Source organism: Chrysemys picta, chromosome 9 (genome assembly GCF_011386835.1).
Source record: "Chrysemys picta bellii isolate R12L10 chromosome 9, ASM1138683v2, whole genome shotgun sequence".
NCBI classification, from domain to species: domain Eukaryota; kingdom Metazoa; phylum Chordata; order Testudines; family Emydidae; genus Chrysemys; species Chrysemys picta.
This window is the reverse complement of record NC_088799.1, coordinates 5,415,370-5,427,547: the sequence shown is the minus strand read 5'-3', so window position 1 is coordinate 5,427,547 and position 12,178 is coordinate 5,415,370. Positions and strand designations below refer to the sequence as shown.

General features: G+C 55.8%; 2 protein-coding genes across 11 annotated transcripts in view; one reads left to right on the top strand and one right to left on the bottom strand.

Annotated features, from left to right (window-relative positions):
- FYTTD1 (forty-two-three domain containing 1) overlaps nucleotides 1-12,178 on the bottom strand; it is a 208,279-nt gene that overhangs the window by 61,039 nt on the left and 135,062 nt on the right. The gene's annotated exons all lie outside the window — the stretch shown is intronic.
- RUBCN (rubicon autophagy regulator) overlaps nucleotides 1-12,178 on the top strand; it is a 60,143-nt gene that overhangs the window by 40,135 nt on the left and 7,830 nt on the right. For 6 of the 10 annotated variants that reach the window (XM_065557566.1, XM_065557569.1, XM_065557568.1 and 3 more), the window contains 7 exons: nucleotides 2,328-2,388; nucleotides 3,420-3,552; nucleotides 6,175-6,320; nucleotides 7,540-7,604; nucleotides 9,195-9,433; nucleotides 10,400-10,461; nucleotides 11,477-11,630. In XM_065557566.1, the coding sequence (XP_065413638.1) occupies nucleotides 2,328-2,388; nucleotides 3,420-3,552; nucleotides 6,175-6,320; nucleotides 7,540-7,604; nucleotides 9,195-9,433; nucleotides 10,400-10,461; nucleotides 11,477-11,630 (860 nt within the window). Of the gene's footprint in view, nucleotides 1-2,327; nucleotides 2,389-3,419; nucleotides 3,553-4,059; nucleotides 4,141-6,174; nucleotides 6,321-7,539; nucleotides 7,605-9,194; nucleotides 9,434-10,399; nucleotides 10,462-11,476; nucleotides 11,631-12,178 lie in introns of all 10 variants that reach the window. The other 4 variants (XM_065557563.1, XM_065557564.1, XM_065557565.1 and 1 more) reach the window with 1 other exon arrangement.

Below are 12,178 nucleotides of genomic sequence, written 5' to 3'. Positions count from 1 at the left end.
CCTGGCTGCATGTGCTGGCCCTGCCCCACAGTGCTCACACAATGCTGTACATGTGCGCCCTCTGTCTGCCTGGGTCTGTCTTAGCCTGGGATCTCTCAGAGCCATTCCATAAGGACCGAGAGAGGCTGGTTTCCTCTCCCATTCAGGCAGCAATTCTGCTGGGTGGGGAGGCCACTTCCTCTCTCTCTGTGTAGCTACAAAGCTTCGGTTGTTACCGGGTGGTAGATAACATGGGTTTCCTAACCCTGAGTGCACCACCTGCTAGCAACAGGTATCAGACTGGTAGCTGCCTGCTGCTAAAGGGTTATGGCTAATCCTCTATCCTGGACTCCCTGTTGACTCAAGTCTAGAAAGATACTTGAAGGAGACACTTAAGATTTAGCCCAGCATTTAACGCATGCACCCCTGTTTCTTAGGTTGTGAGTATTTGAGATCAGGGCCTTTGTTGTCGTACCCTCTGGCTATACAAACAGCTGTCCTGATCCTTTGGAAAGCCCCACACCCTTTCCTTTCCCAAGGACTGTCCCATGGAGAATCCCACCTTCCCTGCTGAAAAGATCCCAGTGCTGGGCATTCTGGGTTTCCCTGCCACTATGTGCTGCCCCTCTGCTGTGCCCCACTGCTCCCTCCTTCCGAGCTGGGACTGAAACTGACAAGAGTCCTGCAGCAATCAGCAAGCAACTCGTCTATTTCAGTACCCAGCCTACTTGGGGGAGAGGAGTTGAGAGCTGAACCAACAACTACGCACCCATTAACCAGACCCAGCTGCCTCTCTAGGTCTCCTCTTACCTTCCTTGAGGGGGTCCCTATGAATTTTGAGGGTTGGCCTCTTTCCTGTCTTGATCCATCATATTTTCTCCCTTTTTCTGTAAGTTCCTTGGTGTTAAAACCTAAGTTTCCACCAATAGGGCAGTCCAAGCCTCCCTAGCCAAGCCCTGCCTCACGCTGCTCGTGGGCTTGGCAGGACAGTACAGACAGGACATGCACAAGTCAACAGTGTTTTTAAGGCTGACTTGGGTTTCCAGGGATAATGGGACCAAATCCAGTCTGGATGTAAGCAGGATTATTCTCATGACTGGTGGGTATCGTACCCACTTACCTCAGGGCTGAATTTGATCCTCAGTGTCAAGATGTTTCACCAGCCCCCTTGTAGGGGCTGGAGTGCAAACCCCAGAGGAGTTCTGCTGCCGTCACGTCCCAGTACAGTGTAACCCCCAAAGCTGTGACATCGAGGAGCCTGAATTGCTGAGCGGCTGGGTCCAGTTGCCAGCGTCTAGTGGCCACGTTCCACCATGTTTAAACACTGTTGTATGGTGGCAGCAAAACCAGCTCTTAGAATTCTTTGAGCGCATGAACTGAACCTTGACTAAAAGGGAACCCGTGGGCATAATTATTATGGGCTCTCAGCTAGTCTTTGACAAAGTCCCTCACTAGAGAAGGTCCGGGGATGAGCAGCGAAATGCTGCCATAGATCAGGACTGGAGTATGGACAGATAGCAAAAAGTAGGAATAAGTGGTCAAACTGTTATGCTGGCCAAGGGTTAGCTGTGGTGTAGGCCAGCCCACCTAAGGGTCCGTGTTCAGTAGTTATTAGAGATCTGCAAGGGGGCAGTGTGAGCAGTGTGGTAGCAACATGCACAGATGCTACACCTGGATTTAAGGTCCTCCCCTGTAGGGTGGAAAGTGATCCTTCTTTGTGGCCCGTTTGATCCTGGGTGCCTCAGCAGAGGGTGGCCACCAAGGCTGCCGACCACTGCCACTTGCCGTGTGGCTTTTGTGACATTGACCTGTGTCAACTGGGAGATGAACTCAGGTCTCCAACTCCTGCCACGTGGGCTGCTGACAAGCCATCGGCATATGAGCTGGGCTGGTTTGGAACCAGAATAGTAGCGGTGACGGGCCTGTGTCCCATCGCCAATCCCTTGCAGTATTAATGCTGTGCATAAAACCTAATAAGCTACTAAACTTCTTAACTAACCCCAGTGTCCCGCCCTCCCAGCCCCAAGTTTGTGTGCGTGTGGATTTCTCTAAGCTGCGTAACCGCTGGTAGCTAGTGTGTGCCCTGTACAAACTGTAACATTTCCACTCTAACCCCACCGTAGTTTCATCTCTCAGCCATAGGTTCTTATCTCTCCCCTGTAGATTGACCAGGTGACTGACTAGTTCACATCCCGGACTTTCTAGCTGCTGCTTATTGTCACTGGTAGAAATAGGTGCTGTAGCTCACCTGCTTTTAAAACAGTGTGATGGTTTGTAATGCAAAACTGCTTCGCCTTTGTTTAAAATAGGAGTAACTCTCTGCTCCGCCCTCTCTCTCCTTGATGCAGATGCGGACATCAAGCGGGATGCAGCGTCTAGCAGGAAGTCTTTCCTCTCCTCGGAATCCATGTATGTCCCACCGCCAGAGCGCGAGGCTTTGATCTTCACCGCGGCTCAGTTTTGGGGACAGTCCTGGGGGCGGGAGGGGGGAGAGATGGGCAAATGGAAACGTAAGTTGAATGCTGAGGGGCTTGGGAATTCCCTGCATGAGGGACCGATCCGTGGGTTGGGCATGGATTAGATTCCACACAAATTGGTCTCTTCTGCCACCGACTCCTCTAATAAACTGTCAGTGAAAGGAGAAGGGGCTGGGAACAGGAACCACGGTGAATTAGGGAAGACAGCCCAAGGCGATGGGGACACATGCATTCCCCACCAGGCTCCCAGTCAGACCTAAGGTTCACCCCAATCTCCCACCACCCCATTTCTGTAGTCTTACTTGAAGTCCTGTGTTGCAGTCACCATCCTTACAACCAGGAGCTGGACAGGACTCATCAGTGCTACTCCTTAACTGGCCAGAGGAGGCGCTGTTGAGTGGGTGAAGGCACTCCTCCTCCCTAGGAGACTGAGCCATCTGCCTCCTCATTACTCTTCCCAGCTGAGGGAGAGGATGGGTCATCACAGTCCCTTGGAAATATCATTGGTCTGTTATCACTGGCAGCTTTCCAGAAGGCTGGGGGCGGGGCCCTCTCTGTCTGTTGGACGACATGTAAAACTAGTCCCTGCTGGCAAAGATCACCTGTCATTTTATACTGTGTGTTCTCCCGTGTCTTGTCCGGATTCCAGCTTTGCTCGTTCCATTCTGCCTCCCAACCCCCCTGCAGGCTCTGTGATGCCCCGTCCCAAAGTGCTATGCCCTGGGTGCGCCCCACCCCAGAGGTAGCCGTGTGGGAGAAGTGATTCCTGTATGTAGTTTGTGAGTCTTACTTGAGACAATATGTTCTAAGATGAGTCGTCATTGTCAGTGCAAACGCTCACAAGTGGGGCTGGGAGGGTCACCAGTCAGGAGACCCAGGCTTTGATCTCCTTTGCACCCTGGCTGGGGGTGGGGGGTTATGCCTCGTCTGTTGCGGTGCTGATCGTCCTCTCTTGCTGTGCAGATCCCACTCCTTCCTCCATTCGAACTCAGCGGAGGCCGTGGCCATGGGCTTGCTGAAGCAGTTCGAAGGGATGCAGCTCCCAGCCGCTTCTGAACTGGACTGGCTAGTCCCAGAGCAGGATGCCCCCCAGAAGGTAGGCGTGTGGGGAGAGGCCTCGCTGGGGGCAGTCGCACTGATGCATAGAGGGCGCGAGGACGGAAGCTGGATGCGAAATCAAGGGGATTCGTTTAAATCTAGAGGGCGGAGAACCCACCGCCCACACCAGCGAGGGAATTCTTTGTATGAAGCTCATATCTGGTGCTTTCTGCCAGTCCTGAATGCAGGGCTGCAGCCTGTCTCCACCTCTCTGTGGCTATAGAAGAGGAGGGAAGGCACTGATCACGTCCCTCACGTACTCCCAGAGCTATGTCCCTTCCACACAGTTAGCTGCAGCGCTGCCAGGCGGGTGCCTTGCACTCTTCTGGCTCCTGTTGTCTTTGTGTATGAATAGGGAGAGCAGGAGGACGGGGATGGTGGGTAAGATCTAGGGAACGGCCAAGGATCAGCACCGAGTCAAGCACAGCGGCCCTCGGCCTTCACCAGCAGCCCGGGGGCGTCGCCCACGCAGCGCCTTGACAGGTCGTTTGCTGTTGGTTTTCAGGGCCCGAGATGGTCTCTCAGAAAGCTCTTTAAGCGTCCCCGGTGGTATAAGAAAAGGCAGCTCTCTAAAAAGCTCCGGCGGGTACGTTGGGAGTGGAGAGCGTGCCCGAGGGGTGTGTGCGTGGAGCACACGTCACGGAGTGTACTAACCGCCCGGACTAAACACCCCCCCGTGGCATGGAGCAGCGGGTGGCATGGCTGCGGCTGCCCCGCGGTTTGGTGTGGGGTGTGAGAAACTCATCTGAACGTGGAGTTTGTTGTCGTCGCGGTTTGAACCCTCAGCTGTGACCGGCTAGTTGGGAAGCGAGCGGTCGCCATGCTAACAGAAGTATAGCATGGGCAGGCGCTGTGCAAGGCTTTCCCATATAGCCCCGCAGTCTTGTCCCACAGCCTCTCCAATTTGGGCTCCCCATACCCAGCTCTGCCCAGGCCCCTCAATCCTGAGCCACAGGTTGTCACTGTTCTAGTGCCTAGGCCTCTCCTGAGTTAGACGCTGCCAGACTGCTCCGTTTTGGGGTACTGGAGTTGATCAGTGTCAGAGGGGTCAGTGTGACGGGAGCGGAGGGGTTTCGGGGGCGTTCTTTAAGGACGCCGCGGCACTGCGCATGATGTAAATAGCATGCAGGTCTGTGCGCTAGCACTGCCCCGGGGAGCCGGTGGGGATGAACCTGGGGCTTCCTTTATTCTTTGTGCCCTATAGGCTTACATAGAATGCCTGCTTGTCACGGATCACTGCCTTGCCACCCCCATGCTGAGCAGGGGTCCTGCTGGGCAGCAGTGCATTGTGGGGCGTGACTGTCGGACTACTGTTTAAAATAAAAGACTGGCCCCCCAGCCTTTGGCCTCAGCCCAGTCTTGTCCGCCTGAGCCTGGAGTGGATCCCTGAGGTTTACTGTCACCTGCTTGGTTTTCTCTAACTCGGGGTGGTTTGTGAGGCATGTTCTGTTGTCCTTGTGCTGCGGGGCTCCTGTCCTCTGGCTGGTGTGGTTCTGCTCTCTAGTTCCCATGCAAGTCCCCTTGGGGGTGCAGCTGAAGAGCCACCCCTGGTGTCCGTCTAATCGATCCGTCACGGGGCAGCTACTGCACTCCAAGCTCATCGCTGGGGTCACCCAGACTGCTGATGGGGGTTGAGGAGCCAGTCTGCTCCCCTCCACTGCACTCAGCAAAGGCTGCGACAGCCTGAGAGTGGCAGAGTCGGTGCTGGGCCTAGAGTCCCAGAGCATAGACCTCAGGCAGTCAGTCACGGTGCTACTGCCCACGGCCATCTCCGTTAGCACATGACTTCATCCTGCCCTGTATCCCTCATGACCCCTGGCTCCGCTCCCCCTGGCTTTGGAGGTCACCCCAGAGCCTGCTGCGCTCCACGGGCTGAGGGTGGTTCTCTGGGGTGCTGAGCGGCCTGGAAGCTGCCCCGTTCTCCCTCATAGCTATTTCTGTCCTCCCGTGAGCTCTGGGCCTGCCAGACCTGCTCGGTCCTTACAAACCCAGGTGTGATCCTCATCCTGGAGTCCTGACACCTCTGGTACAACCTGGAGTGGCTGATGCCTCCCCTCTGGGTGTCCTTCTCTTTGGGACAAGTGCAGACCTTCATGCTTCTGGAATGCAGCCTATGCCCCAGTGAACCCCCAGCGCTGACATACCTGCTGCTCGCTTCGGTGAGAGCCCATAAAGCGTGCCCTGCTCACAGAGAGGCTGGAGCAGCGCCCCGTAATGGTCTGGGGACAACCTTGCACCAGAGGGATACACAGAAACTTTGGGGGGATGTGAAGGATGTGGAGGAGAGTAGGGAGGGGAGGTCCAGCCAGGGTGAAAGCATCAGGCTGAGCGGACAGCACTGCATCCCCGCTGCCTTCTCAGAGGCTCTAGGCACTTCCCAAGATGGGGTGCCAGCCCGCTACAGCGTGTGCCGTGATAATACAGCAGGGCGCTCGGATCGGATGGGAATTGTTCTCCAGCTCCCCCGGGAGACAGACCACTCCTGGAGGGGAGGTGGGGGTGGGAGATGAACACGCAGGCCGTTTCCCCCGGGATGGCGCTGGAGTTGCCTAGCAGGGCAGACCGGCGTCTGCCTCTGCAGTAAAGTTCAGTGTCTGACCCCCTCACCTGCCTCTTGCAGCTCCTGCCAATTCCGGACTCTCTGCCCATCTCGCCCGACGACGGAGAGCACGCCGACATCTACAAGCTCCGAATCCGGGTCCGCGGGAACCTGGAGTGGGCTCCCCCCCGGCCGCAGATCATCTTCAACATCCACCCAGCCCCAACGTAAGGAGCTGCGTGGGCTGCCCACCCCCTCTGGCCCCACAGAGGCTCTCCATGCCCCTCAGATCTCCCTCTCTGCTTCTCCTCTTCCACCCAATTCTGCATCCTTCCAGCTGGGTAGGCCTGGGCAATTCACTCCAGTCACAGCCCTGGAGCTCCACTTCAGCCATCTGGATGGGCTGCTGCTTCCGCCGTGAGATGACGTCTCTGCCCCCCTCCAAGCCCCTGTTGTTTCAGACCTGGACTGGGAATTGAGCCCTGCTTGATGCGACACTAACCACTAGGCCTCCAAGCCTGGCTGTGTGTGTGTTTAAATGAGACCTGCCCTTCCCCCTTTGTCACTGTGTACTCAGTGCTCTGTGATAGAATTATTGTAGGACCTCCAAAAACACACCAACAGTGCAAAACAGCCCCAAGCGCTGCTGTTACAGGGCCCTGTGTGTCCAGCCCCCCTCTGGTGGTGGTCAGGGTACATGGCACAGAAAGGACCTCTGCGACCCACGTTCCTGGCTGCATTTACAATAGATCCCCTGCCTGTGTCCTAGCGGGGGCATGAGGGGGGCCCACCTGCCCTGCTGATCTGTTGTCTGTATGTGCCTTGCAAGGGTGGTGTCACTACTCCCTGGCACTGTCGCTGGTGCCAACACCCCGGTGCCAACACCCCGGTGCCAGCTGCTGTTCCTGTGCCTGGCACCTGCCTTGTGCTCTTGGCTGGTGTTGAGTGCCTGGCTGCCGACACCTCGCTCATCAGCTGAGGGGCGTGCGGGGAGCGTCCGGATCCACAGGGCACAAGCAGGTGAAGGCAGTTGCAGTTGGTGCTGCCCTCCCGTGCCCCCCCACACACATGGAGCTGTGTCCGCCCCCCCGGCCAGTCGCTGGGCGCTGCCTCTTGCAGCTTTCGCCATATCCTGCTGAAACCACGGGGTGGCTTCGAGGCAGATCCAGCCACCTGGCTCATTATTTATCTGTATTATTGTAGCCTTTAGGAGCCCCAGTCACGGGCCAGGACCGCGTGGTGCTAGGTGCTGTACAGAACCGAGCAAAGACAGCCCTTGCCCCAAAGAGCTGATGCTCTAAGATTACGGTCTCAGTGGATCCACTTGGCACTCAGCTGTTGGGTGAGAGGGGAAGGCCTAGTGCTCTCTACCCAGCTGCTCTCAGCCCTGCTGAGCCAGGAGAGAGCAGCCCCTCCAGCTCTAACACCCCTCTTCTCTCTGGGCAGGAGGAAGGTGGCTGTAGCCAAGCAGAATTACCGGTGCGCAGGCTGCGGCATCCGGACAGACCCCGGTGAGTGCTGGAACTCTGACCATGACAGGAAACTCGGCCTCTCCGTGGGCGCTGGGGGGTGCTGCATGCAGATGAGACAGGAAGGGGCAATAGAGACGGGGAGTCAAATGGGGGGTGAGGGGTGTGGATGCCAATGAGCTGGGGGATTGTGGGGAGTCTCAGTGCAGGGCACCTGGGAAGCTGGTGCAGCTTTCTCTGAAGGCCTGACACGAACCATGAAAGAAGACAGAAGTGCGGAACCGAGTTACCAATGGACAGAGCCTGAATTCACGAGTGGCCTTGTAACTACCACGTAGCTAGTAGCTGAAGAAGAGGAATGGGCGATACGCCGGCAGCTGTGCTCCCCAGCACACTTTGTAGCACGTGGACGGCTCATAATCCAGACAGGGATTGGCTCACAAAATGAGGAAGCCAATCCTAGAGTGTGATGCAGTGCAGTATGTAATGGGCACGTGTGAATCCGTTTCAGAATACGCAGATCTGATTTATGGTGATGTATATTTTGGAGCTGTGGGCACCCTGACCCCAGCCCCTACACCCGAGCCTGCTCAGCTCAGGCGTAGCTTTGTGGAGTGCCAGGAAAGACACCTCCGTGACGAGGCCAGATCTGAACGGAGGGTTTGGATTCCAGAGAGCTGGATGAAATGTTCTCCCACAACTGGACGGGGATAAGCCGAGCAGATAAGGGCTCGGGGATCCCAACATCTCCCAGTGAATGAATCTGCCCCGGTGTCAAAGGGGAGCCTGTGTGCTAGCATGCACTGCGGATGGAGCAGGCTGCTCCCCCAGGAGGCCATGGGGACAGGGCAGGCAGGGGGCAGCCAGTCTGCCTCTCTGAAAGTATTAAAGTCCCTGGCCCCATCACTGAGCAGAGTCAAGTAAGGGAGGGTGGCTTCGCTCATTTGCGCTGCGGAGCCCCTAGTGTCTGCTCCGATCATTCCTCTTCAGTTCATGTAACGAAGCTGCTTTCCATCGAAATCCCACAGGCAATCAGGCTGAAGGGGCCCCATACAGACAGCTGCCTTGATATAGCATTCACCTGCTGTGTGTTACCAGTAGAGGCCTCTGAAGCAATTGCTTGTCCTAAGTGTATAGCCAGGGATGGCTGCATGTGATCCACAGGCAGATCCGGGCCTCATAGACCGCAGGGAGACCACAGATCCCAGCATGCATTGCTCTGAGCTGAAACAGGTGCCTTGTCTGCTGGGACATTTAGGGTATGTCTACACTGCAGTTAAACACCCACGGCTGGCCCATGTCAGCTGAGTCGGGCTCACGTTACGGGGCTGTTTAATTGCAGTGTGGAGGCTCGGGCTGGAGCCCAAGCTCTGGGACCCTGTGATCCCAAAGCCCGAGCCCCAGTCGGCTGACACGGGCCAGTCGTGGGTGTTTAATTGCAGTGTAAACCTACCCATAGCATCTGCAGACTACATCACCCCCCCCCCCCCCGTGTCAGGCATTCGCAATCTGCTCCCCTTGCTGCTCATTAAACCCAGACCTCTGGCTCCTGGGGAGGTGCCAACCCGGTCCTTAGCTGGGCAAGGCCTGGGCCAGCTGGGCAGGTGTTAAACTCCCTCTCCGGTCTGCCAGATTACATCAAACGGCTGCGGTACTGCGAGTACCTGGGCAAGTACTTCTGCCAATGCTGCCACGAGAACACCCAGATGGTCATTCCCAGCCGCATCCTGCGGAAGTGGGACTTCAGCAAGTACTACGTCAGCAACTTCTCCAGGGACCTGCTGAGCAAGATCTGGAGCGACCCGCTCTTCAGCGTGCAGGACCTCAACGCCGCTCTGTACCGGAAGGTGAAGGCTCTGAATCAAGTCAGGGTAAGGCCATGTCCTGTGCTTTCCCAAAGAGACTGAGGGGTTTAGCCTTCTCCTGAGAGGCAGTTGTCACTCCCGTCAATGACCCATGGAGCAGGGAGTAAGACCCACAGGGTGGCGTTTCTCAGGGTGGGGGCATTGGTGCCTTGTGGCGGGCACGCCATCTCCTGCTCTTCTTTCATTAGTGGGCCAGAATATCTGGCTGCTGCTGCTACTTACCCTTCTATATGGAGCCTCTTGTCCATAGATTTCAGAGCATATTACAAAGGTGGGTAGGTATCATCTCCATTTTACAGCTGGGGAAACTGAGGCACAGAGAGCTTGAGTGACTGCTCGCAGTCACCCCGCATGTTGGTGGCAGAGCTGGGAATAGAAGCCACCAGTCCTGGGCTCTACCCACTGGAAATGCTGCCCCTCTCACATCTGCTTAGAGAAACCTCTGCAAGTGTCCAGCTCCTGGCCACCTTTCTGTTGGCAAAACCTGCCTGTTTTCATTCCTTGTAATGTCCCTTTAAGGGGCCTGGTAGGTGACGTATGGAATCGGACGTTCCAGAAGATCTGAACTAAGGAGGGAAGAGACTGTTACTCGTTGGGGCCCAATCAGGATTTCTCTGGACTGATCCTGTCAGACGATAGCTGATGGGCAGATGTTTTAGAGGGAGGCTTAAAACCGCCATAATGCATGTTTCCATTGCACATCTTGTTCACTGTGCAATAGTACATGGTGGAGAGGAATTTCTTCCTGACTTCCAGCTGGTCTTCAGTTTATGCCTTGAAACATGAGGATTGCTAGCCCTCCTGGTTTTATCCTAGCTGTTTAACTGCTTCAGTGCCAAGAAACCCAAGCAGGTTGGCATCAGAAACCGCTTCACAAGAGCATGAGTTGAAACAGACTAGAATGGGTTTGGTTGAGGCCTGCAATTCTGTTTGTTTAATGACAACTTTATACTCTGTTTGTTTTTTCCCCAGCTGTTGAGAATCCAGCTGTTTCGCTTGAAGAACATGTTTAAGACCTGCCGACTAGCTAAAGAGTGAGTACCAGGGTCCAACCAGAATTTAACTTGCATCAGTTTCAGTCTCTCCTAACTGGCTGTCACTTGGCAGCTTGACATGTTAGCTGCTGCCCAGACCTCTGCAGGGAGGGGGCTTTCAAGGATCGTGGCAAAATGTTCAGCGGCATCGGAGACCAGTCCCCCCCGCCTCACCCCAGTCTCTCCCACGCTCCGCGCTGTGGCAGGCCAAGCTCCAGTGCATGTAGCACTCTGAGAGCAGGCCAAGCACAGACGGGCCCCGCGGTTGGGTGTGTGACTAGCTTCCGCTGACGTTTGCTGGAGAAAGAGGGGTGTTTGAGACTGACCCTTGTGCTTCCTCTGTGTCCCTTTGGGATTCCCCACTTCTCAAAGGCGCTGCACCTTTCATGGGGATGCCTTGCGCGGTAGCTACCGCCTCTCTTGCGGACGGTGACTGAGTCGGGCTAAGTGGCCGTGAGGGGTCACTTGAGTGATGAGATGCCCCTCGCTTGGCACAAGGAGTGCAGACACAGTAACTGGCCCATGGTTTCCTACTAACCACTAAAACCCACCAGGCCCTGGGAGGGGCTCAGTTTCAGGGAGAGGAGGTTCTCAAACAGCTCAGAGTCAGCAGAGACGTGTGCCTCGGTCGTAGCAGGCTCTGCTGTCTGGGTGCTCTCTAGACTCGGGCTCACCCGGCCCCTGTGCAGGGGAAAGGACAACTGCTTTGGCAGGGATTGGAGCAGCCCGAGCACCCTAATGGGGACCCTGGAGCTGAGTGGGATGTGCAGGTGTCGGCTGGGACAGAACCTGCTAAGCTAGAACAGGGTGCAGGGATGAATTGGGAGGCAGACGCAATTGCTGGGTTTCCTAGGGCCCTGCATGGAGGGAGTGGACTCCAGAGAGGTGGCAGTGCCCGCGTGGGGGTGGGTCACACAGTGTAATGGGCCCAGCGAAGTTGCCGTACTTCACACTCTCCATAGAGCGCTCACTTGCTGCTGTTTGGCGCTGAGCTCCGGTGTCTCCATCCCTGCAGGCTCCTGGATTCCTTCGACACGGTGCCAGGTCATTTGACGGAGGATCTCCACCTCTACTCCTTAAATGACCTGAATGCCACTAAGAAGGGGGAGCTAGTTCCCCGCCTGACGGAGCTCATAAAGGCAGGTACCCTGCACGTTGAGAGATGCATGGTGGGTAATTTTATCATCTTCTTCACTAGAATGTTTTTTATTATTACTGCATTAGACTTTACTGTATAAACCGCCAAGGAGCGGGCGCTGGCTTTATAAAGGCAGCAGCGTGATCTCCAGAACAGCTGCTGAGGGCAAACACATTTTGTGTTAGCTGTTCTCCTCCTCCAGTTAGTTTCTCATATGGTTGTTATCCTGTATGTGTGCAGAGGAGTTTCCTTGACACAAGAGATCGGCGTTGAAGAAGAACACAGCCAATTGGTTCCGTTTCAGGAAGAAGCTGCGTTTTCCCATAACCTGCAATGCACCCATTTGCCGTCTCCATGTCTGCTATATAAAACTGGGCTGTGTTCCCCTCTGAAACGCATTGGGATGTGCTTTGTCACGTTCAGGATGGGGAGGCAGCTTGGCTGGTGGTTAGAGGAGGGCACCGAGTCAGGACTCCCGGGTCCTACTTTCAACACTGCCACTGATTTCCCGCATGACCGTGGGCAAGTTGTGTCGCGGTTCCATGCCTCAGTTTCCCTACCAGTAAAAACAAGAAACTT